Source organism: Topomyia yanbarensis, chromosome 2 (assembly GCF_030247195.1).
Source record: "Topomyia yanbarensis strain Yona2022 chromosome 2, ASM3024719v1, whole genome shotgun sequence".
NCBI classification, from domain to species: Eukaryota; Metazoa; Arthropoda; class Insecta; order Diptera; family Culicidae; genus Topomyia; species Topomyia yanbarensis.
This window is the reverse complement of record NC_080671.1, coordinates 398,757,442-398,784,613: the sequence shown is the minus strand read 5'-3', so window position 1 is coordinate 398,784,613 and position 27,172 is coordinate 398,757,442. Positions and strand designations below refer to the sequence as shown.

The 27,172-nt window shown below is 37.4% G+C and overlaps 1 protein-coding gene across 1 annotated transcript in view; it reads left to right on the top strand.

Annotated features, from left to right (window-relative positions):
- The first annotated feature begins 2,358 nt into the window (after positions 1-2,358).
- Positions 2,359-27,172, top strand: part of LOC131684880 (myogenesis-regulating glycosidase-like) — a 67,658-nt gene continuing 42,844 nt past the window's right edge. Inside the window, exons 1-3 of the mRNA XM_058968123.1 lie at positions 2,359-2,563; positions 2,733-2,819; positions 21,853-22,158. Of these exons, the coding sequence (XP_058824106.1) occupies positions 21,957-22,158 (202 nt within the window). The 5' untranslated portion in view covers positions 2,359-2,563; positions 2,733-2,819; positions 21,853-21,956. The remainder of the gene's footprint in view (positions 2,564-2,732; positions 2,820-21,852; positions 22,159-27,172) is intronic.

Sequence of the window (27,172 nt, the reverse complement as noted above, 5' to 3'; positions counted from 1 at the left end):
CAAACCCGAGAGAAAAGATTGCTGGACGTGACCGATGCATTATCGCGCGAACATAAACGCCCATGTAGGATGCCCTTTGAGACCGCGTTTGTAAGTTTATTGGTGCTAAAACGTTCACTGAATCACCAGGGTGTTTTCATGTTTGTAAGAATGCGGGCGTAGTTGTGTGTGTTCTTGAATGATCGTGGGCTTAATTTTAAGAGTATTTTAAGAGTATGGTTCAGATATAAGGATATGCTCGAGACAGCGTTTGTAAATTTATAGGTGAAATACAGAGATGTTCGAAAACTTTTTTTACGGTGACGATCACATTCATTCTAATATTATTGAAAAATTTTACAACGCGAAAGAGCACATCATCTTATAAGATTATTTTGGCGGCTAATCCTTTTAGAAAAAATATAAAGAATTTACTCTTTACAAATTGAATTGGATACTTAAACTCTTCAGAAAAGTTTTCGAATATGCTATTTCACATAACTTTGTTGAAGATACGAATACTCCGTATATTCAGAGTATCGAAATATAATAGACTATCTGTGAAAGACATTCATTAAAACAAGTTATTCTAATATTACTGTATTTGCTGAATCTCTTCTGCTATTTATAAACAATTAACAATAAAATTCACATTCTATTCAAGGGATGAGTCTCTGAAACTTACAATAAAAAACTATATTGAAGAGTACTGGCTTTAAGAAAATTTCCTAAATATCGTTTTATATCTCGATATGCTGCATTCATGTGGCCTACATATTTGCAATAAAATTGTTTAAAACGACATTATTAAAAACTTTGCTAAAGACACCAAGTCTCTTACTATTTTTAAAGAGTCAATTCTATAAAACCACTTCTAGGAGACTTAAGAGCTTAAATACCTTTTTGTGCGAAAAATGTCAAGAAAGTTTGAAATTACGTAAAGGCATAAAGCAATAATTTGATTACATCAAACTGATAGTATTTTGGTAGTTCATTTTTCAGTGAAATAAACAAGCATAAGTTTATAAAAAAATATTAATAATTGGTGGAGTTATAGGTTTTCCCCCGATTTTATTTAATCTTATTTTTATTTAAGATGTTTGCGGTGATCACGATTGAAGACCAATAGATCAACTAAATTCCTAAAACTCAAAAAATTCCATTAGTATATACGTATTCCTCATACCTTAACGATTAGTTGAATAAATATTTTTTTCCTGCATTCTGGATCGTTTTCCAAAAAAAATCATTATTGTAAGTTTTAAAAATCGCATTTAAAAAATTCTCATCTACTAAACAAAAATTTATGCATAAAAAAGGAATCGTTAAGATACGAGAAAATTTAATTACGATCAATTGAAAAAAATCGGTTGAGTAGTTTTCCTGCAAACGTGATCACAGAAAAACCATTTTTGGAAAAACGACATTTCGAGAAAATCGAGTTTAAATTTTCAAGTTACCGCTGCTCTTGGTAGACGAAGTGCGCTTTGAAACGCTGTAACTTTAGATCTATTTCTCGGATCTCTGTAAAAATTTAGGAAAATATTCTCAAGGAGTTGTACTTCCAAAGTAAAGTAATAAAAAAATTGCAATCTTTTGAAAAATCCCCTCTTAATCACTAAAATTATTATATCAAAAGATTTTCTAGTGTCGAAAAACTTCTTCGAAGTTGTTAAACCTTCACAGTTATTTCTGGACTTTCAATAATTTATTAAACTTAGAATAGATTTCAGCATTTTCAAAAAATCAATGATTTTTATTTTATGAATTTAATTTCTTGAATAACTTTTAATTTTTTGAACAACTCAAGCTCAAGAGCTCGAGTTGACAATTTTGTGTTTTATAATTTTGAGTGAAAGTATCATGTACAACGTATTCCAGAGCTCACCTCGAGAACATTTTTCAAATTTGCTGCGGTAATGAGCAACAGTGGCCTACAAATGCTCTGATATATTTAGAACAAATCCAGTGGAAATAATTCCCCGTAAACCTCGAAAGATACATTCAACATCAAACATCTGAGAGACGAATTCCATTGCAAGCATTTTCGTGGAAACCCATTAGCATATTTTCCACCATCTCAATCTTCCATAAATCATACACACGGCTCTTGAACTCCTCCAAGCTGCGCTCAACCTGGCTCAGACTTTTCACAAATCTCGGCATGTTTCCCGATTTTTCAACGGCCGCGTTTCCACCGGTGCGTGTTTTCAAAGTCACCGACTTGTACTACACTTGATAGTATACAAAATACTTGGGGATCCATCGATGTAAACCAGAGAAGATTGAGCGAGTGAGAGCGACGACGGACAAAATTGCGATCTCGGTTGCTTCGGCCAATCGGCAGTTGTCCGCGGTGGGAAAACATGACCATCAACATTTCAGTCGATCTCAGGATTCCGCCGCGGCAAAACGCACGAATTCAAATTGAAAAAGTGTTTCTTTTTTCGCTTCCTGTGCCTGTAGCATACCTTCCAACAGACAAGTTCATTGGGCGGGAAAATCCGCCCCGTCAGTGTACGACCCCTCGAATGGGTGAATGTGTGGCGGGGAGTAATCTGATGAAGTGATCTTGTACCGAAAAGTGAGAGTGAAATGAAAACATCATCTGTCGCTTGGAGGCGGTTGGGTTTCGCCGACGTGTTGAGTTCTCAGAATTTCCGTGTGAATATATAAATACGGTGTTGAAATTATCCGAACATGATATCTCAGTTTTATTGGATTTGTATACATTCTCGCGAGTTCTTGTACAGGTTAATTTCGAACGAATGACAGCGTTTTAAAAGTTATGAAAAAAGATCGAAAGCAGGAAAACATTATCTGACCACGGGAAACAAGAAGTAAGACCTACACTCTGGTTCAACAGTTCAATTTTTTGCTAGTCTAGAATGATTGTTTTTCTTTCTCTGAGTGTAATTGGAACATGAGTCTTTATTTGTGGCTGATTAAACTATTTGAAGATCATAAGAACAAGCAATCAATCAATACTAATATTTTACTACTAACGGCGCGTCTTCATTTGACCAAAAAACAAGAAAGGTATGTTGTTGCTGATCTAATAAACCTTAAAGGCCGTATAATATTCAACCTGAGTTGAAATATTTCACCCAAGTATTTGATCCACTAAGCTCTCGTACTCATGCCATGATAAAACAGGAGTTTCTTAATCAAGGTACTGAGAACTGGATGTAAATATTGGGTAGGGTCAACCTAAGATCACTCGAGCTATTTCATTGACGGAATCGAAATTTATAACGGTTTGGATGTGGTATGCGGTCATAGATGGGTTTTCTACCAGACTTCAAGCGTGAATCCATGTTTGTCCATTGACTATTTAGATCGTTTATACGTGTCGCGGTTTTTAAAGGAAAACCTGACCATTTAATTACATAAATATAATGTACAAAAGGTGTTATTTATATGGTACACTGAAAAAATATGAAAATAGGGTTGTCTACCAAACGTTAAATATAATGTGTAAATTAAAAAAATGGATAAATCCATATGGTTTGTTGACCGATTCTAATTATTTTTTCATTATTGAACAAGTAGACGTTTCATCGTTAATTTTCATTAAGAAGAATATAAAATAGAGTTGCCTACCTCAAACACTATACAGCATAATTATCCTCAATTATATGTATTATCACTATTTAGTGAATATCTTTGTATTCAACACGATGACCTATGCATTAGTTGAATGCAACGAACGCAAACTACAAATGATGGAAAAATAAAACCATAAATTTAAAAAATATGAAGGTATATGCTGATTCAATTTATGTTATGATAGGTTTTTGTTGGAAATTTTGTACAATCGCTGGTTGGGTTGACAGATGTTAAAACTGGTCAAAGGGGATGTTATTAGTACAAGTTCATCTGCTCACATCTCTAACTATTGTCATTTTATTGTCGAATTGAACTTATCATGAGAATTTGACATTCAGATATTTATACAGCAATTGCAATTAACTAGTATATAAAAATGGATAGGCAGCTATTATTAAAACAAAAATATTTACTAAATGATGATAATACATATAGTTGAGATCAAATATATCGCCTATTTATTGATGTAGATGACTCTGTTTTATATTCTTCTTAATGTAAATTAACAATGAAACGTTTACCTGTTCAATAATGAAAAAAATAATTAGAATCGGTCAACAAACCATTGAGATATGGCCTTTTGAAGTAAACATTCCAACTTTTATTCATTTTTTTAGTTTTCACATTATATTTAACGTTTGGTAGACAACCCTATTTTCACATTTTTTCAGTGCACCATATAAATAACACCTTCTGTACATTATATTTATGTAATTAAATAGTAAGGTTTTGCTTTAAAAACCGCGAGATCTAAATAGTCAATGGACAAACATGGATTCACGCTTGAAGTCTGGTAGAAAACCCATCTATGACCGCATACCACATCCAAACCGTTATAAAGTTCGATTCCGCCAATGAAATATTTTCAAACTTGCAGGGGATATACTTGATTACTATATCTTTCGAATGCCATGTACTAAATAAGTAGACAAAAAATTTTGTTTGTAGAGTTAGGACCAAACCCGTGGGTGTTTGCTGGTAGCCTTATGAGACGTGTCATAAAACTTCAAATTGCAATTTCTCTCGAATCCCTCGATGGATCATTTTGAAATTCACTGAGAAGATGCTTGGATACTGTATCTTTCGAATGCCGTATGACAAATTTATGGTCATTTTTTTGTTAACAACGGTTTTAGGAACACCGTGGAATCCTTTTTATTAGTTTTTCTGTTTAGGCCATTTTTAATTTTTAGTATTTTTAACAAAATGGATTATCATCGTACGGAGCTTTTTTATATTTTTTTGACATGCATGTATTTTTGTATTATTGCAGCGAGGACTCACACCGTTGTGACCGTTGTAATAGGGTTTTTCCATCTTTAGATTTGTTTGTGTTGATCTGTTGTACGGTGTACTGAATTTGAACATTTGAGTAAACTATTTCGTTTCTTTTGCCTGAATATATTTTGTGTTGTAAGCAATTGTGACCTAGCCTTAAGTTCGCGTAACGGTCACAAGTTATTACCATTTTTTATTTCTAATGATTGACATTACTATCCTTTTCCAAAGTTTTTAATGCATTGTAGGGGAAAGTGGTCGGTTGCCGGCACTGGTCGGTTGTCCACACCTCTATGGAACTTTTGACAGAAAGGAGACATGAACATTCTGATAAGGGACCGTACACTAATTACGTAAGGCATTTTTAGAACATTCCAACCTCACCCTCCCCCTCAGATAAGAATTCGTAAGATTCTGACGAACTCACCCCCCCCCCCCCCCCTATAAGATCTTATCATGATTTTCGTAATTAAAAGTTATAGTAGTTATTCTGCCTAAGCTCGACCCTCATTATCAGAAGCCGTGTGGTGTCCGGCGGGCTGAAATCTTTTTGCACTATTTCAACCAAGAATAGCACCTCTGGGAACTGCTCCCATGTCGTAAGAGGCGACTAACAACATGCTAGGAGTTCCTAGGCCGAGGTTTTGCTCCGTACCGAAGACTTAATCTGGACGGACCTTAAGGTTTTCCATATTACCCTCTTTCCAGTCTGTATTTAGTGAATCACTGACATATACCTTTTCTGATTCGCCTTTCTTGATTGTGTACCAACGTTTTAAGTTTCTTCTGGCGGTTGTATATTAGCCGTAAATGACGAAATCTAATTCTACACTAAATAACAGAATATATTAATATACCGGCACTTCCACGCCAAGGTTTAACTTCCAAAGCTTTGGTTTAAAAACCGTTTTTAAAAAATGGAAACTTTCATGTAGGAAATTTATTGAATTGGCCTAAGATGGAGCTGTCGAATTTCACAAAAAGCTTTTTATGTTGCAAGTGATCTGTAGTTGTGTTAAATTAGGTATTTTTCTATTATATTTGGAACCGTCTACCGACAAATCTACATTTACGAATACCTCCAAAAGTGACTTCTTGAGGTCTCATGAAGGCCTGACACTAGCTTTATGATACTTTTGCTTTTCTAAACAGTAATAAAAATCTCAACATTCAAGAACTTCACTTTGTCAGAAAATGTAGGGCCATCGGAAGCTAAAACTTCGTAAAATCGCACTCCTGGTCCTTTTTTCAGTGCAGTACCCTACGTCACTCGTTCAAATTTGCACCGCTCTTATGGTAGTCGGTATTTGCTAGTATTACTGTTCTCCCATCCATTCTGGTAGTCAAACGGTGGGATAGCAAAATTCTTACAAGTTCCCTATCTCATGCCTCCACGCGAGTCTAAGTCTATTGATGACATTTGGTCCTTAGACCGCAGAATGAGAGGGTGCGAACAGAATGAGAGGGTGCGAACAGATCTAGTCGAGAAAACATTGCCGTAAAAATGAATAGTTGATCGGAAATTAGCCCCAATACGACTAATCTGACTAGACTATCTATGAACACGGGTCAATACGTATTGAAAATTCGCCGCTTTTGTTTTTATGAACCTAATTTAAAGCTCCGTTATTGCTAACAAGCCCGTGCATCAGGTTAACAATCCTTTATATTTCTCTTCAGTGTTCGGTATTATCGCTCGTATACTTGTATTCCACAAACAATCCGATATGGAAAATAAGAAATACTTTCCTTGATTTATAACATCTCGCGCTATTTTTGCCAGTATAATATGCTGTCACTTGGTAGTTTTCAAGCCAATAAATATATCGTAGAGAAGAAGTAGCGAGTTCTGTCCAAATACTGTTGCAATAAATAGTGATCCGGCCCATTACGCAGATAAGATTAGCTTTTCCAGGCAATACTCCCACGATCGGCTGTGTGGAGTTCAAATTGTTTTTGTTTAGGGAACATAGTATACTCTCGGTAGCCGGCTGCCCAGAGTTTAAAAATAACCAAAAACTAAACAAAATCATCTCTTTTTCGAGTGATCGTGCACTCGAAGACTAACTAAACAACTACCTAATAAAATATGCTTTGCTTGGAGCGAATCCTAGACCTGATACCCTTCCAAACCACCAACTCCGCGACACCTATGGAAGAGTCTGATGAATCGTCGTCCTTCCGTTAAGTAGGTGGAGCATCAACACTTCCCGTCTACCTTATCCTTTATCCTTCCCCGTGAACGATGGAGATGGGGGCGGCCGGCAATGATGGCTATCATGCTGTTGAGGTTTTAATATGGGTCGGATTGGTATGAATTCCTACTTACCACTTCCTAAGCAACTCTTATTAGATAATCAGCAGTCAAACATGATGAAGTCAGTGTGCAATCCGCCAAAATCATCGTCACAACGCAACGCAACGCAACGCAACGCTAAGCTCGACCCTCATTATCAGAAGGCAAAAATTAAGCCCGCATGATATTAAACCTGTTCTAATGACCCTGCCACTTCTAGCTTTCCGATCTGTTTACTTCACATCCTTGCTCTCACTTGAGTACTATGGCTCTAAGTTTCATAACTTTCCCTACCCAGTAATTTCTAGCTAATTGAATGTCGTTAAAACGTAAAAAAGAAAATTTGACTAACATAGTCGAAATAAAAAAGGAAAAAATGTAATTAAAAATCATATTGTTAATTCATTAAATAAGATAGCAAAAACGATACTTATAGAATTATTTCAAAAAAAATCATGACAAAATTTAACTGCATTCATCTGTAGTAATTTTATTTGCATCCTAGTAGAACAACTATTGAGCGATATTTTTTAAAGCCAATCTGGTCCATATAATCTGCTTCGCTATATTCCACTTGCTTTGAATCTATTTTCTTGTGATGCAGAGCTCAAAAGAATTTATAACCTGTTCTGGCATGAATTTATTCTGAGCTCCAACTGTGACGATTATCGTACGCATAGCTCCGACATCTTCGAATTTTCTTGGAGTAAAATACAGTTCACACTCTAGAAATATTCGGCCCACAAGATCTGTCATAATCGCATGACAGAACATTTTCCGAATACCTTGATGTAACTGCTCTAACACCATCGACAATTAAGACGCTCCTCACGATGGCAACAATAAACAAAATTACATAATTAATTTAACAATCATATCCTGCAAAACACATCAATTCCAGGTCCACCATTCCTTGGCCATGATGTACAATATGTGCTAATTTTGTTTGATATAGAAAATGTTCATGGCACAAATAATAAATAATTCTTGTGTGAAGAATAATTTTCTTATTGATTTCATTTTCATACTTTTTATGATATTACGTAAGATAGAACAAACCGTCCCTCCCCCTCAGATAAGAATTTGTAAGATATTTCGAAACTCCCCCTGCCCTTACGTAATTAGTGTATGGCCCCTAAAACAGGGTGACCATTTCAGACGAGTAAAAAACCACGACAATCGTAAGGGGGCCGATCGTTTCGTACATGCAAAATAAATTTGACGATACTTCTTGTTCGAACATAGCGGGCAGATGTTTTCCAGGTTTTCGGTAATACAAAAAGTTCGCGTTCAATTTCTGCAGAGAGTTGAAACCAACAGAGTCTTCCTTTCGTGAGAATGAGTTCGAACACTACTTCAGATTTACACACATGCGGCTCTTTCTATGCAAACCCTAGTAACAATTGAGGTTTTATGATAGTTTTATAGCAACTCATAAAACTTAGATTGCACTTGTAGCATGCTATAAAACTTCAATTGTTACTTGGGAATCGACGAAAACTGCATGCAGACGTTAGAGAAATCTTCAAATGACGAATCAGACGAAATATCTTGAGATCATCCGCGAAGGACAGTCGTGAAGCCTTCAGCACGAACAGTATATCATTGAAGTAGAGCAGAAACATCAACAGTATCAGTTGCCTTCCATGAGGTATTTGTTGACGTTGAAGAGAATGTTGGTATCTGGCAATCTCTCTCGTGAATTACGATCGAAACAACTACAAATATTATTATTGATTAAAAATATCTGCATTTTAGCGATTGTTATATCGTGGTTCGATTTATCATAAGCTGCAGATTGGGTGTTGGTTTATCACGGCAATTCATACTCTTTATTATGCACGATATTATATGATGATTGAAGCAGAAGGTAAGATGCTGTCAAACGATGTGATGCCATGTTGATCATCATTAAAATATTGCAGTTAGTAAGTCTTACGAGGATCTATAATGACAAGCTCGCAAAACTTCGAGACAGCTCTCAGTGAAGTTATTCGATGGTTATTGACGTCCTTTTTAATGGACAGGAAACATATTCGTGGATTTCCAGCAATCCATCTTAAGATGGAAATACATATGCCACTGGCAAGAGATACTAGTACAATGTGACTTTTTAAATGTTGTGGAGGAAATCCGCTGGGTTCAGAATTCAATGACGATTTAAACCAAGAAGAAACAGCTATTTATCGTTAGTGCCCTGATTTTGGTCCAGAACCGGGTCGATTTGTTTTTGTTGCGATTTGAATGAATCAAGCGAAGATTTATTTTTTCCTTGGAAGAGCCCTCAAAGTCTCAGGACACCAGGACAGTCTATTAAAAACCAGGACATGTCCTGGGAAACCAGGACGTGTGGTCACCCTAGATAAATATCATTTATGTGTTATATTAGCACGATCTTTTTGTGCCGATTGCTGAAGCAAACAGACTCGAATGTTCTGTTCTACAACCAATATATTTTTTGAACAAGGGAAACTCTACTTGAAAGTTTTTTTTTATGATTTGCTTAGAAATATAGAAAGAAGTAAATCGATCGAAAAGGTATGCGCATTGCATATTTACGATATGAATTTATTCTATTTTGAGATTAAACATTGAATGGTACCGAAAAGTTCGCCACAATTTTTTTTGTTCAGTTTTAAAAAAGGTTACTAAAATCGGTTGTCGGCACCCAAACATGGTCGGTTTTCGGCACCCCATTTTTGTGGCAAATGGTGAGTTCTCAATAACCTAACCAATATGGGTATTTTTGGAACGGGGTTTATGAATAGATACCAGAGATCGATCTTTGGCCCCATTCTGAAACCCAGAAAGGCGATTTCCGGTTTACATTTCCATAAAGAAAACCCACCTGGTTTTCCCCGTTGAGTCGCACTTTATGTAGCCCCCTCACCCTTTGGCTTCTATCTGATTTGTCTGAAGCTTTGGTCAAGAAATGGGCTGCCTGAAACTCACTCAATTGCAGTGAATGCGATCCGTAAGTACATTTGCAGTGCGTTATATTCGCACTAGTTTTTCACCTACACAGATTGTGGTTCTGATGAAGAATGATGTTCAAAATGACTTTGATGGTAGTTAAAATGAATAAATTTTCTTTTCCCTTTGAATCTTGAAGATTTTCATTCGTATTTTTCTTTTTTTAGTATTTTTTCTTAGGGTGCTGATAACCGACCACATTTTTCAAAATGGTATAAAATTATCATTTTACGAAATTGATAATAAAATTTTTCATGTTGACGGAATAAATCAAATCCTTTCATCAGTTATTAGCTAATGCCTATAGCTTTCCATTGGTATGCTTATTCCCATATATTGTGCAATTGGAGTAATGTCGTGAGCCAAAAACAAAAGTGCGCCGACAACCGAACAATTCCCCTACCTAGATTATTTTACAATATTTTAATTACAACTCAATATGATCATACTATGTACTAGTGTACTAGTGTACCGTTTCAATGCGTTGGCTTCGTGGGTGTCTGCACGTTGTATAAGATATTCCATAAACGTCATCTTATGTCGGCTCACATCTCCATAATGACGTTCAAAATGTTGTACTTTCAATTATTCAGAGTCGTCACACCCATTGCACCTTCATTGTTAGGAAAAAATTTCTTTTAAATTGCTTTCAGGCTCTATAAATATAGGCGGTAAAACTTTTTTCATAACCAATCGTGTATGATAGATGGATTTGAGGATTGAGAATCAATCTCGATTATTTTTTCCAAAATTTTGAGAGAATTCTATTGAGAATCGGACGGTAACAATTGAGCAATTTCTAACTATGAAACAAAGTACCTATCTTGATAAAAACATGGTCATGTTTCTTAACCCCAAAAGTTTTAAGAAAAAATAGTTATGGAGCATTTATGCGCTAGAAAAGAAGGATGACAGCAACAAAAGAATATTCTAATTGTGTTCTACATATTTTAGTTGTTGATTCACCATAGTTAACTTCTCCGATTTTCATTTTGTTTATTTGGCTCTATACGTCAGTTTAACGGATTCGTAGGCCCTTTATAAATTACTACGATGTAATAAGAGAATAATTATGATGGTTCCTGTCTCACACGTCTTGTAAGTCGTTCATTTTTCTTCCACTCCGTGTCATTATCGTGATTACTGCCTTGATATTCACGGTCCGGCGTTCTTCTATGCTTCTTGTCCTTAGAGGTGGCGAGTGTGAACCTTCCATCTTTGGTACTAGCTTCCTCACAAGAGTAACATGAAAAAATGGCTCCCATCTGAGTCCATTACTAGTCCCACCAGGAGTGTCTGCTCCAAATTTAATCCAAATCGGACGAGTCTAACTACCGGATCAACATGATAGAAGTTTGTATGGGATTTTTCGACAATTTACATGGAGAAAGCCCACAAGTTTCCATTTTCACAGCTAGGTGACACCGCATTCATCAGTTTATCACTGCAAATGAAAATAGGAAAAATAATTTTCTTGCATACAACTTTTGCGAAGAGTGCAAACCAATACAACTTCCATAGGATTTCTAATTTTTTTAGTGAAGTGATGTCCTAGTCAGTTTTGCATGGAGCCTAAAAGCACATGGGTGTGAAGTAGTCAATTTCCACTAAATCCACTAACTTTATTTTTTGTGCGAAATAATGGTTGGGTTAAGCTGAATAGCATGTTTGGAAGAATTTTAGTACATCGTCGCTGTTGTGCTATCTTATGACAAACACCATTTTGAGGCAAACTGTGTTGTCTGAAAAATCTCTACAAAGTGGCGTTTTCAGAATTATGAAATTCTACTTGGTTACTAAGATATAGCGAGAAACATGATGAGAAATCATGAATTTTTTACTTCAAGTCACTGTATCTTGCAATTTGCTCAAGTTGTATTGAAGTTTTAGATGTTTTTATGGGTAAAATGACAATGGCAAAAAAAAATTTAAAGAAAAATATACGAGCTGTGAGAAAAACATAGTTTATGTTTTAATCTAGAAATATAGCATATTAGGCAACACTTTAACCAAAAGTTACTATTATTTCTAGATTCCTTGATTCATTTCCTTTAAATGCATCTTACCGATTGTTTATAGAATAAATTAAACCAAAGATATGAATAAAAGTTAATAATTGATGCTTTATTTGCAAGGAAAATTTTCCATGCACAATTATGATACGCCATACAAATTTTGTCATCAATACACTCGCATTGTGAATGCGACTTTTGTTTACATTTTTAGTAAAAACTCACAATGTAGTCCACCGATCTACGTAATATTTGAGAGATTGATACAGAATAGATAGAAGCATCAATTATCTTCTCTGAATTGTTTCTACCATTTATAAGTTACAAGATATTCAATTTCAAACTTTAAAAATCGTTTTTCTCGAAATGTGCTAAATGGCGCTTCTCATAAGATAGTACAACAACGACGACATGATATGCGTCATCTCCAGGTATTGTAAGTCTCTGAGCGAGAATTACGCGAAAAGAAGCTGAGATAAGATGAGTCGCAAAATTCTCCGTCTCCACAAATAGCGTGAGAAGAATTTTACCGATAAAATTTATCTGATTTTTTCCTTCTCACCGGAGTAGGTGTTAATATTTTAATTTCGTGTAAATCAATAAAGGCTAGTACACGAAGGGAGCAGTAATGCCACTTTTAATGAACGTGTAAGGCGAGTAATGATGGAATTCCCATACAATTCCAGTAATGCAGTTACTTAGTAATGACACTTTTATTACACATTATGTCAATCTATCAAAGTGTCAAAATATACACTTTATTTTTAAGAAAAGTGACAAAGATAGACTTTTTTTTTCTATTTTTGGAAGGCAGTGAACGCGAAAAGGATACCGTTATAAACTCATTCGCTCATTCTCCGGCGCTGTTATTTATACGGAGAAAAATGCGTTGTATTTATCCGCAGAAGTTGTGTGAGGGCCAATAACTACGGATTTTTGAAAACTCTATCGACCCACCCCTGAGTCGATTTCTAGTTCCACCAGGAGTCCCGCTCTAAATTTGAGCCTTCGTACCAACGTATTCGAAGTTTGTATGGGATTTTAGACAGTTTATGAATCAGTTTATCTCTGTACGTGAAAATAAGAACGATAATTTAATTACCTACAAAATTCTGATCTATTCATATAAGACTATATATGTAGTACAAGTGTGGTAATCAAACGGTGAGGTAACATAAAACTCACCATTTTTATGGCAAGGGGCCTTTCAATCGAAAATTACTCCAAACTAGAACTGGGATTCAAAGTTATGACAAATATCCAGCAAGCCTGTTGGGAACTAGAGCACACCTCACAGTATTTTTGCCCTTACTCGGATATTAGGGTTCCTAGTACCGATCCTTTCGGGCGGGAACCGATACTGCGGAACTGAAGCCCTCAGTACCGGTAAAAAACCGGTACACTAATTTTTTCAAAAAAAAAAAAAATCTAGAGCCACTTCATAGTGAAATTAATCATAAAAAATCGTGATTTCAATCATCAGCTTTTGTATGCTCAACAAGTATTATTATCTTTAATTTGCAACTTACACTCACACTACAGATTTTTTCTAATGCGACATCTTCTTTGATTCCGAGATCTGGCTAGCTTAGCCTATAGTGAGTTTTTAACTATAAGGATGCTGGCAGATACTAGAAACCCTATTTCCAACAGTAAATGAACACGGTGTTTTTTTGCTTAGCTGTGTTCTCCCTTCGAGCACAATTCAGGCCAATGCAGCGCTTCCTATTCTCGCACTCCATGGCTAATCCCTCTTAGGTACACTACGTCTTCTCTCTGGCTTGTGCCTTCTCAGCTCATCGGCAAATCACTACCCTACCAACTCCAAAATCGGTGTTCGTTCTTTTGTAGATAAAGATTAAGCAAACCGAATGCAACCGATACTTGGGCCACAAAACTAATTATGTTGGCACACAGCGAATAGTGGCAACTAATCTGAATTTCACTTATGAAAAATGCTCAAAAAACATCATGATCTCTGTTATGTTTCGCTCGTTGTAAACACGTACATAAGTCGTATTAATTATTTTTAATTTTTTTAACGACATTCAGTTAGCTAGAGATTACTGGGTAGGGGAAGTTACGAATTTTTTTAAAGACATAGTACTCAAGTTAGAGCAAGAATATGAAGTATGCAGATCGTAAAACTAGAAATGGCAGGGTCATTAGAAACAAGCTTAATATCCTACAAGCTAGTCTTTTGTCTTCTGTTGGCAGGGGTCGAGCTTAGGGCTTAGCTTAGTGTTACTACGAACCACTGAAAACCTGTCAACGATTAGCATCAATGAAATTACTGCTGTTCATTTTCATGTTTTAATCAAATAGTTAAAGCATTCAGTTCATTGCGAAAAGAGAGCTATTACCGTTAAAGTTATTATGCAATATTGCTGATCGAAATTTTGAAATGGACCCCTGTATTAAAAGATGTGATCAAGAGTGAAAATGTTCCTACCAAAGAGTAGAATTGTACGCTACAGTTAGTTCCAATTACAGCACCACCTAGAGTTGAAAATGTGAATCTGATGTATTCCCCCATACATTTGGTATATTTTTCCGTACAAACCTTGAGCCGTTTGCGGAACCCCTTCCAGTAGACCAAAAGACCACTGAAATTTTCAGTGAAGTTTATTGGGCACTCAAATTATCATTTTACGGGTTGTGGTTTGGATTTCGAGATTTAGGTAATGTTAGGTCAGTCTTGACTGCCCAAGAGTCTCAGGATGGTTCGTAGATCCGGGAGAATTATGCCTGCCAATTTTTGGACAAACCGGAATGGTGACCATCGAGTTCGACTTGACCATTTCGTTGAAGGCTGGGCGCTGCTCAGTTTTTTATGTCGGTCTTGGATCTTGCCCCTTAATATTTTTCGTTCGGGGCTCCTTCCTGCACCCACTATTGTTCGGCGACTCGGTGTCCATCGTTTGACTGGTGCCTTCCCTATTGGGATTTTTGCCAACTCGATCGCTTCCGTGAGTTTGTGGCCGTTTCTCAGCAGCCACCCATAGCGTTTCTTCGCTGCTCCGCTGAAGTGACGAGTTTCCCACATTCCTGTTTTATTCTCGGAGCCCTCCGATTTACCGGTTGCTCCACTGAGCTGGTCTGTGTCATGGTTGACCACTGTGCGATCCTCGTCTCCAGCTTGGCAGTTGAGAATGAACGAAGTGCAGGACACAACATCCTCCAACGAGCCACTATTCAGTAGCTCCCCAAATTTGTTTTTCCGTGCAATCCTTCTCCTCTTACAGCTCCATCGCCTCAATCTCCTCCAAAAGCATGTTTACAGTGTTCTTGGTGTTTTCCGTTTTGTTTCCACGAATAGCTAGGGAAATAAAGTCAACCCTGTCAGAGTCCCGCTTAGCAGGGTAAGGTCAAAATTACTGTGGGGTCGCCCTGGTTCCCCTACAAGTTTCGTGCTAGGCTTGGCTTCGAATCCCGGTCATAGTTTTGTCCGGCCATTGCACAGTGGGACGACTTAGAACAAAAGGTGGACTAAAGTCCAAACTTTGCTGTATCGGTTAAAATAGGACGATTTTATGTAATTTTGGTACGCTGAATTCGTTTTTGATATTAGAACATTTCAAAAATAAGCGTTTACTATTCATTAGGGTATCTCAAAAATATATGTTTTTTTTTCGAAGTCGTTCTTAAAATTTCTGTATATTAATTTTCGTGTACTAAATCGTTTTTGATATTGACACATGTAAAAAAAATTCATTATACTTTAGGGTGGCTCAAAGAATTATTTTGTAATGAAGATACAAACAAAATTTTAAAAGTTTTTGAGCGCTAAATTTCTATTTTAATTATAAAAATAGAAATTAGCTTTACTACTTATTAGAGTGGCTCAAAAGTAAGTATTTTGTCTTTTATAATGATTTTTTTCAATAGTAATTTTGTAATAGTAATTTTGGAATTTATTTTCCATATTGAAATGAATTAATTAACAATTGATCATGGGGCTTCAGAAATGACTATTTTGTTTTTACGAATCAGATAAGATGTGTTCGACTAATTTTGGAATATTTATTTCGTTAGTAGGTTACTTGATATGAAAGCTACATTTTCTATCGTTTTCAAAACAAACATTTCGAGCATCTTAGTGGAATGTTTAATTACATTCACCAATCAACAAGATTATTAACGATTTTTTTTCGTAGGTGTGTTTTAAGTGACTTTGATTGCTTATTTCATATCATAAATGAAAATAAATCCAAAACCCTTTTAATTTAAAAATGTCTTATTTTATTTGGATAAAATCGCATACCCTTAAGCTATATCAGTGCTATGCAAATTCGGATCAAAATAGTCTCACCAAATGACTAGAACTCAACTGTGTTCACACTATTTGACAGTTATTGCCCAAGATAGCAAGAAATAGATCCAGAAACATTTTATACCCTATTTCAGATGGTTGAAAATATTTGCTGATTTTTAATCAGTCTTAATACCTCTACCATCTAAAAAACATACTTCCCACTCGGCTCCTTAGTCCTGATCACTAGTAAAACCCTTGTAAATCATGCTCTCAATGCTATTTGAAAGTTGTGCATGTATTCGTGTCGTTATTCTAGCTATAAAGTGATTATTCAAATTCAATATCACCAATAACCATGCATCTCCATTCATTTTTTTTTTAATTTTGACTGCTTATCGCAAGTTTTCGCAAAACTAGGATATACTCATTTGAAAGAGAAAATTAAAAGCTTTCGAATGAGTATAGTGTGATCGCGGGTATTCACGGGCGTCGGTGTTATTATAGCATTTGAATTCAATAAAAATTCATGACAAACTGTTATCTAAGCACTAACAAAAGTAACTAGTGACTTATTTCTGGCAATTTTATGATGTAATTTTATCACACCGATAATTTTGGTGAAGTAATGCAATGCATAAAATCAACCATTTCTTTGAAAAACGAAAATAACCGGATGTAGTTCCTATGGTCAAATTATGCAAAAAACACTTGAATTACGCCCTTAAACAAACTGCCAAAAATTCATTTTACGTTCAAATCACTTAAAATCTCGCAAAAATGTCTCTGATGGCCCAGCCGATAGGAGAAAAATACGAGCGAGAATATCGCATAACAACCATATATGGACTTAAGTCCGGGCTCGTCCCACTGTGCCTTGGATTAGGGCATAAATTTTACGGTAAGGATTTTAATTTTTGGCACCCTCTCATTCTGCTGCTACAGCAGAAGGATGGTTGCACTTAGCCGATACCGGTCTAATGACCAAATGTCAAGAGATAGCAAACTTGTGAGTATTTGTTATCTTACCGTTTGGCGGTCACTACCCAAGTAACGAAGTTTTATAGCATGCTACAAATGCAATCTAAGTTTTATGAGTGGCTATAAACCTACCATAAAACTTAAATTGTTACTAGGGTGTAACCAAGCTGCATACAACGAGAGCCAAAAAACAAATGGATCTAAAACGTAAGGACTTACGTATAATCACAGGTTTATTTACGGGACATTTGTCGATTTTGTAACTACGAGCCCGAGAGCTCGGAACATATTCTCTGCCAGTGTGCAGTACTATTTCTTCGAAGGGAGCGATACTTTGGATGGCATCTTATGACGCCTCACGAGATATGGCATACCTGTCCCAAACGGATCCTCAACCTCAGCTACATTAATAATGTTCTACCCGGTTGGGACGACACATGTGGACAAACAAACAACTCGCTTCCAACTACATTGGATTCGGGCAATTTGTAGTAATATGTAGAGCACACAGGGGCAGCCACAAAAGATAACCTGAATAGTGATCGCAGTGGCAAAGTTTGCCCTAACAAAAGTTACATATTACAGAAAGCCATGTGTCGAAGTCGCTACCAAAAAATAACCTACCACAACCAACATTAGACATAGGCTGCAAAACACAGTCAAACAATAACTGTTACCTTTGGGTCAAAACCAACTGCCAGTACCAACAACAAAATAATGTTTGCACTAACAAACCAACAATCAGCGCTACTAAAAAGTAGCAAAAATTATAAAAATAGAAATTAGCTTTGCTACTTATTAGAGTGGCTCAAAAGTAAGTATTTTGTCTTTTATAATGATTTTTTTCAATAGTAATTTTGTAATAGTAATTTTGGAATTTATTTTCCATATTGAAATGAATTAATTAACAATTGATCATGGGGCTTCAGAAATGACTATTTTGTTTTTACGAATCAGATAAGATGTGTTCGACTAATTTTGGAATATTTATTTCGTTAGTAGGTTACTTGATATGAAAGCTACATTTTCTATCGTTTTCAAAACAAACATTTCGAGCATCTTAGTGGAATGTTTAATTACATTCTCCAATCAACAAGATTATTAACGATTTTTTTTCGTAGGTGTGTTTTAAGTGACTTTGATTGCTTATTTCATATCATAAATGAAAATAAATCCAAAACCCTTTTAATTTAAAAATGTCTTATTTTATTTGGATAAAATCGCATACCCTTAAGCTATATCAGTGCTATGCAAATTCGGATCAAAATAATCTCACCAAATGACTAGAACTCAACTGTGTTCACACTATTTGACAGTTATTGCCCAAGATAGCAAGAAATAGTTCCAGAAACATTTTATACCCTATTTCAGATGGTTGAAAATATTTGCTGATTTTTAATCAGTCTTAATACCTCTACCATCTAAAAAACATACTTCCCACTCGGCTCCTTAGTCCTGATCACTAGTAAAACCCTTGTAAATCATGCTCTCAATGCTATTTGAAAGTTGTGCATGTATTCGTGTCGTTATTCTAGCTATAAAGTGATTATTCAAATTCAATATCACCAATAACCATGCATCTCCATTCATTTTTTTTTTTTAATTTTGACTGCTTATCGCAAGTTTTCGCAAAACTAGGATATACTCATTTGAAAGAGAAAATTAAAAGCTTTCGAATGAGTATAGTGTGATCGCGGGTATTCACGGGCGTCGTTGTTATTATAGCATTTGAATTCAATAAAAATTCATGACAAACTGTTATCTAAGCACTAACAAAAGTAACTAGTGACTTATTTCTGGTAATTTTATGATGTAATTTTATCACACCGATAATTTTGGTGAAGTAATGCAATGCATAAAATCAACCATTTCTTTGAAAAACGAAAATAACCGGATGTAGTTCCTATGGTCAAATTATGCAAAAAACACTTGAATTACGCCCTTAAACAAACTGCCAAAAATTCATTTTACGTTCAAATCACTTAAAATCTCGCAAAAATGTCTCTGATGGCCCAGCCGATAGGAGAAAAATACTAGCGAGAATATCGCATAACAACCATATATGGACTTAAGTCCGGGCTCGTCCCACTGTGCCTTGGATTAGGGCATAAATTTTACGGTAAGGATTTTAATTTTTGGCACCCTCTCATTCCGCTGCTACAGCAGAAGGATGGTTGCACTTAGCCGATACCGGTCTAATGACCAAATGTCAAGAGATAGCAAACTTGTGAGTATTTGTTATCTTACCGTTTGGCGGTCACTACCCAAGTAACGAAGTGTTATAGCATGCTACAAATGCAATCTAAGTTTTATGAGTGGCTATAAACCTACCATAAAACTTAAATTGTTACTAGGGTGTAACCAAGCTGCATACAACGAGAGCCAAAAAACAAATGGATCTAAAACGTAAGGACTTACGTATAATCACAGGTTTATTTACGGGACATTTGTCGATTTTGTAACTACGAGCCCGAGAGCTCGGAACATATTCTCTGCCAGTGTGCAGTACTATTTCTTCGAAGGGAGCGATACTTTGGATGGCATCTTATGACGCCTCACGAGATATGGCATACCTGTCCCAAACGGATCCTCAACCTCAGCTACATTAATAATGTTCTACCCGGTTGGGATGACACATGTGGACAAACAAACAACTCGCTTCCAACTACATTGGATTCGGGCAATTTGTAGTAATATGTAGAGCAAACAGGGGCAGCCACAAAAGATAACCTGAATAGTGATCGCAGTGGCAAAGTTTGCCCTAACAAAAGTTACATATTACAGAAAGCCATGTGTCGAAGTCGCTACCAAAAAATAACCTACCACAACCAACATTAGACATAGGCTGCAAAACACAGTCAAACAATAACTGTTACCTTTGGGTCAAAACCAACTGCCAGTACCAACAACAAAATAATGTTTGCACTAACAAACCAACAATCAGCGCTACTAAAAAGTAGCAAAAATCGTTGATGACAGTTTTACTTATTTATTTATTCATAAATTTATTTATTTACTTATTTATTTTTTATTTGTTTGTTTATCTGCCAGTCAATAGTAGACTACATTGAATTAACAAACATTTTTCACTTATATACTATGATATCACAAAGAGTTAAAATACTGTTTTAAACTTGTTCGGGGCATATTAGAGTCAATAATTTCAAGGTTTAGTGGTCCAAATTCAGCGTAATCTGTTCGATGATGACAAATCGCGTATTCGCACCAGGTCCGGTAAACAAGGATCTAAAAATTTTCGGGTTCGAATAAAGTGAAACGTACTATCTCTACTTTAGAGTCAAAATTAACAGATGTGTCTCAATAGAAAAGTCCAGCCATCAATTGATGCGTCCATCTTCCTCATCCTGCCATCATGATCTTTCTTAAAAATAAACCTATGAAATTAGAATCCCACACTCACTATCAGTGGACTAAAAATGATTCTCCCTCCATTGTTTTCAATTGGTTTTCAAGTGTTATCAGCAGAGATTTTTTTGTAATCATATTATATAACCTTTCCTGTCGCCCATCGCTGAATCAATTCTGAACTCATTTAGTATTCGACATTCCACCGAATCTATCAGGTACGATTCAAAACACTAACAAATTCGGTATTTTTGAGGTCACGTGTGCAACCCGCGAGCAATCAACTGTCGTTAACAGACAAACATGAGACGTTTACCGGTCAAAAGAACCGACCGTTCAATTTTCATGTTTTCTTTCCTAATTGCCCTGTACATTTGCCTTTCTCTGCCTCCGATCCGACCACCGAACATGAGTATTCCACGAAGAAGCATTTATTTGTTTGAATTGAAGAAGTGCTATTTTTAAAAACAAACACTTTTCCTCCGCGAGAGTGATCTGTTCTCAAAATACGATCGCGGTATTCCTATAGCGTCCCGGGATCCATAAACAGATCTGGGTTCCATTTAAACCTGCACATCGGACGTTAAGGTTTTCCTTGGAAATTTCACCGTCATCGGCCTACATTAAAACTGAAGTGTTGTAGCAGTTCAAAAAGGTCAAGATGCAGAGTGTATTTTATTTCGTGTTAAAGTTAAAAATGGGTATCGAGTGGGGAGACAGTGATTTGAAGTCTTTCCCTCGCATCTAGGTCATTCCTTTAACAGTGTAATTAATCTGATGTTTACAAATACGCGTTAGAATAATTACATCGTTTGATTGAGTAAACTTGTAAGTCCACGGTTCACATCAAACTCGTGAAAATCAACAAATTCAATTTGCATCATAATCGCAACTATCCGAATCTTCTGTCTCATCTGTCTCATAAGAATAACTGTTATGAATACAAAATACATGTTGATTTTGAAACCAACTCAAATCAAAATTTCCCTAAAAATAATTTATAAAATTGAATACAATCTGAATTACCAAATTTGTTTGCGATTTGTCAACAAGACAGTTAGATTTCACTTCGAAAATTTATGGTTTTTCGTTTTCTTTTTTTTCAGTACTCGTTCGTAATCATTTGTCATTAATAATTAATCGTGCTTGAAATCGGCATTAAAAGATTCTTCTAACGAACGAATAAACAAAACAGTGATGCGATAAGACGATGGCACTAAAAGTGACGCGAAAATGTTTAGTCTACTCCGTTCTGGCGGTACTCGTGTGCGCTGCCGTGCTCACTACCATTTTAGTGCTCGCTCTGCGCGACGACGATGAAATCATGAAGAGCTACAAGTTCAGCAGCAGTGATTTGGTTATCCAGCTGATGGAGCAGCCCGATCATCGGTATGTGATCGGTTTGGTCAGAGGTAAGTACGATGGAGGTGTGAAAAAGCTATGACAAAGTAGTATCGTTTTTATTCGTCATTCAATGCAGTGATTTCTATAGTTGCTTTTTACTATTTAGTCTGGCTAGTGAAAAACAGAAAAACTACAGATTCGTAACTTAGTGCGCCTCAATTTACTAACGTAACAAAACGATCTGACAAAATGTTTTCAAAACCGCGGTCGGTCTTCGTATTTTCTTTCAAGGTCAAGGTCAAACAGATATCGATTTTCCAGCACAATATTGCCCGCTTCCTTGAAAACGCGAATTTCAAGCATATTGATGCGACGAATTAAATTGGCATGTTTTTTGATAAATTCAAAGAAATGTCGAAAATGTGTATTACCCATGGTATATGAGTGCTAATTGGTAACGTCATCTGTAATTGTTGATTAAATTAACAAAGATGGTGCTCAGTTTTCGTATGACATGTTTACAATCTTTTTACATTAAATGGTTTTACATTTTGCCTTTCCCATATAGAAAGGTTATGCAATCACTCCAAAAATCGTCAACCTAATCCCGGCCCGGAGTGGTGAGTGTCATATGCCATTCAATTCAGTTCGTCGAGATCGGAAAATGTTTGTGTGTGTATGTATGTGTGTATGAATGTGGAAAAAATGTCTCAGAGATGGGTGGACCGATTTGCACAAACTTAATCTCAAATGAAAGGTACAACCTTCCCATCGGCTGCTATTGAATTTTTTATTGATTGGACTTCCGGTGCCGGAGTTACGGGTTGAAGAGTGCGGCCACACAGAAAATTCCCATATAAACTGAACTGAAAAATGCTCAAAGGGGGGAGTAACTTTCAAAATCGAATTTGTATTTTTTTTTTCAATTTGTTTATTTGATAAGGCACGTATGCGTTAGCTTAAAGGTGCCATTTTTTGATTGTTTTACATTTTGAATTTCTTAAACTAAGGGGTTACACAGTTCAATTATTTTGTTTTATATAATGAAACAAAAAAAAACTTTACAGCTAACTTATACATATACAAGAGGGGATAATAAAATATTCGTAGAATCAGGGGGACGGGTCATTTTGTGTGTTCTCTGTATAGCAATTCACTTTATGACTTTTAGAAGGGAGATTGTTGGAGAAATTAATTATTAACTAAGCGGGACATTTTACAAGCTTATTAACTAGAAATAACTAGAGAGAGTGGTTCAAGATTAGGGGGAATTAATTAGGGCTATTTTAAAGTAGTGGTACTGTTGGGCATTTCTTAACGAGATTAAATATTGATCAACTTAAAACTAGAAGATAGGGGGGCACATAAGTTTTGGGAAGATATTCAAGGGGAGAAGGGGGTGAAGTCATACATATGTGTATCAGAGACATGGAAGAGACGGTGGACAAGGCTGACAGGGAGAGGGGGGAGATATAAACTTTCAGTTTCTGGCATCAGGAATCAACGGCCAGGATTACAGATTCGAACAGATGCATCAAGTATTGGGACGCCGGGTGGTTTTCCTCGAGCCGGCTCCTCCAGACGATTTCGTAGTACGGCTCAGATACGGATCGGAAACACACCGCGTTGCGCGTGTGATGTACTGTAGGTCTCGTGTTGTTGGTTCATTCGACAGATGTTTTGTCTCGTCTTGGAGTCGTATCAAACCATCGTTGGGGTACGGTAGGCGGAAGAGGGCACTTCTGAGAATGATAAGAGAAAAGATAGGGGCATTTAAATTTGGATATTGATGATTTTGAGGAACGTGTATATAAGGGACATGTAGAGAATATCGCGGCTTGCTAAAACATCTCGAACCGGGACATTGGGTGATTTTCCTCGGGCCCGAAGGGAATCGAATAGTTGAGATCTGGCAGAACAGTACTCAGCGCATGCCCAGACAACATGTTCGATCTAGTGATAACCGTTGCCACAAGTGCAGATACCACTCTCCACGAGCCCAATACGCCGGAGATGTGCGTCCAGCGTGTAGTGATTGGACATGAGCCGAGACATCACGCGAATGAAATCCCGACCCACATCCATCCCGCTGAACCAAGGTTTCGTCGATACCTTAGGGATCATCGAATGTAGCCACCTTCCCAGTTCACCATTGCTCCATGAAGTTTGCCAACTTTCGAGGGTTCTCTGATGAGTAATACTGAAAAATTCGCTGAAGCTAATTGGTATTTCATATATGTCACCGTGTAAAGCGCCCGCCTTAGCTAATGAGTCCGCTTCTTCATTACCTGGAATGGAGCAATGCGAGGGAACCCAAATTAAGGTAATCTTGTACGATCTTACAGACAAAGCACGCAGGCGCTCCCAGATTTTCCCCAGAAAATATGGAATGTGCTTTCTAGGTTTCATTGAACGGAGAGCCTCTATTGAGCTGAGGCTATCCGAGACAATAAAGTAATGATCGGTGGGCAAAGTATCAATGATCCCAAGGGTATACTGAATAGAAGCAAGTTCTGCGACGTAAACTGAAGCAGGATCATTGAGTTTGAATGAAGCGGTGAGGTTTTGATTGAATATAGCGAAGCCAGTGGAGCCGTCGAGGCTTGACCCGTCGGTGTAAAACATCTTGTTGCAGTCGACTTCTCGAAACTTACTATGAAAGATGCTTGGAATCACTTGTGGTCGTGTGTGATCCGGGATTCCACGAGTTTTGTCCTTCATGGATGTGTCGAAGAGTACAGTTGAATCAGAAGCATGGGGGAGATTGACACGGTTGGGATAATATGAAGAAGGATTGATATTTTGTGCCATGTAATCGAAGTACAAGGACATAAATCGGGTTTGAGAATTGAGCTCAATAAGCCTTTTGAAATTTGCAATTACTAACGGGTTCAAGATATCGCATCGGATGAGCAATCGATATGAGAGGTCCCAAAATCGATTTTTCAGCGGAAGAACGCCCGATAGCACTTCTAAACTCATCGTATGTGTCGACTGCATGCAACCCAAAGCAATACGCAAACAACAATATTGGATTCGCTCTAGTTTGATGAATTGTATGTTCGCAGCGGAGCGGAAACAGAAACTCCCGTACTCCATGACCGACAATATCGTTGTTTTGTACAGCCTGATCAGGTCTCCTGGGTGGGCACCTCACCATGTTCCGGTTATTGTACGGAGAAAGTTGATCCTTGCTGGCACTTCTGTTTCAGATACCTAATGTGACATCCCCAGGTTCCTTTAGAGTCGAACCAGATCCCGAGATATTTGAAAGTTGAAACCTGAGCAATAGTTTAATTAATTGAAACTGTAGTTGCGCTGGTTCACGCTTCCTTGAAATTACGACTAACTCAGTTTTCTCCGTGGAGAACTCGATACCCAGCTGGAAGGCCCAAGCAGACAAATTGTCCAAGGTATCTTGCAATGGTCCTTGCAGATCGACGGCTTTGGGTCCTGTAATAGAGACCACACAGTTATCTGCAAGCTGCCTTAGCGTGCAGGTATTGACAAGACATTCGTCAATGTCATTCACGTACAAGTTATAGAGAAGGAGGCTTAGACATGAGCCCTGGGGAAGACCCATGTAGCTAATTCGTGATGTCGATAAATCACCATGCAAAAAATGCATATGTTTTTCAGACAGCAAGTTTAGCAAAAAGTTGTTTAGAGTCGGTGAAAGACCATGCTGCTGCAGCTTCTCAGAAAGAATTTTGATAGAAACTGAATAAAAAGCCCCCTTTATATCTAGGAAAACTGATGTCATCTGCTCTTTGCTAGCATAAGCCATTTGAATTTCTGCTGAGAGCAACGTAAGACAGTCGTTCGTGCCTTTGCCTTTACGGAAACCAAATTGTGTATCTGACAGTAAGCCATTTGCTCCAACCCAATTGTCGAGGCGAAACAAAATCATTTTCTCGAACAACTTTCGGATACAGGACAGCATCACAATCGGTCGACACGAGTTGTGGTCGGAGGCTGGTTTTCCTGGTTTTTGATTGGCGATGACCTTCACTTGCCTCCAGTCATGAGGGACAATATTACCCTCAAGAAACTTATTAAATAAATTCAACAAGTGTCTCTTGGCAGAGTTTGGCAGATTCTTTAACAAGTTAAATTTGATTCTGTCTGGCCCTGGGGCTTTATTGTTACATGACAAGAGAGCAAGTGAGAATTCCACCATCGAAAACGGTGTTTCGTTCGCGTTATCGTGAGGGGACGCGGCGCGGTAGATCTTCTGTGCCGGGGCGGAATCCGGACAAACCTTCTTGGCAAAACCGAATATCCAACGGTTTGAATATTCCACGCTCTCATTAGTACTGTTTCGGTTTCGTAAGCGCCGTGCCGTGCCCCAAAGAGTGCTCATCGATGTTTCTCTCGTTAGTCCGTCGACGAACCGGCGCCAGTAGCTACGTTTTTGGCTTTTATCAAACTCCTCATGCGCGTTTCCGCCATCGCGTACTGTCGGTCTTACTCGCAGCGGCCTTCTCGGCGTACACGTCTGAGCACTCTTTGTCCCACCATGGATTGGGAGGACGCCCGCGTGAGTACGCGTCTGGTACGCGTTTAGTCTGAGCTTGAATCGCGGTATCGAGAATCAAGCCAGCCAGGAACCCGTACGCTTCCTCCGGAGGAAGCTCTTGTGTCGATTCTACTTTTTCGGATATCGCGGACGCGTAGCTCTTCCAATCAATATTTCGTGTGAGGTCATACGAAACATTGATTGTATTCGGTGGCCCTGAACCGTTAGCAATATTAATTACGATTGGCAGATGGTCGCTGCCGCGGGGATCGGAGACTACCTTCCACATGCAATCTAACCGCAGTGATGTCGAGCAGAGGGACAGGTCTAAGGCGCTCAGACGCGCTGGAGGGGCAGGAATCCGTGTCATTTCAGCCGTATTCAAAATGGTCATATTGAAGTTGTCGCAAAGCTCATGGAGTAGGGTAGATCGATTATCGTCATGAAGACAACTTCATGCCGTACCGTGGGAGTTGAAGTCACCTAAAACTAGCCTCGGTGCGGGGAGGAGTTTCGCAATATCGCAAAGCCGTCGGTGGCTAACTGAGGCTTTAGGGGGGGAT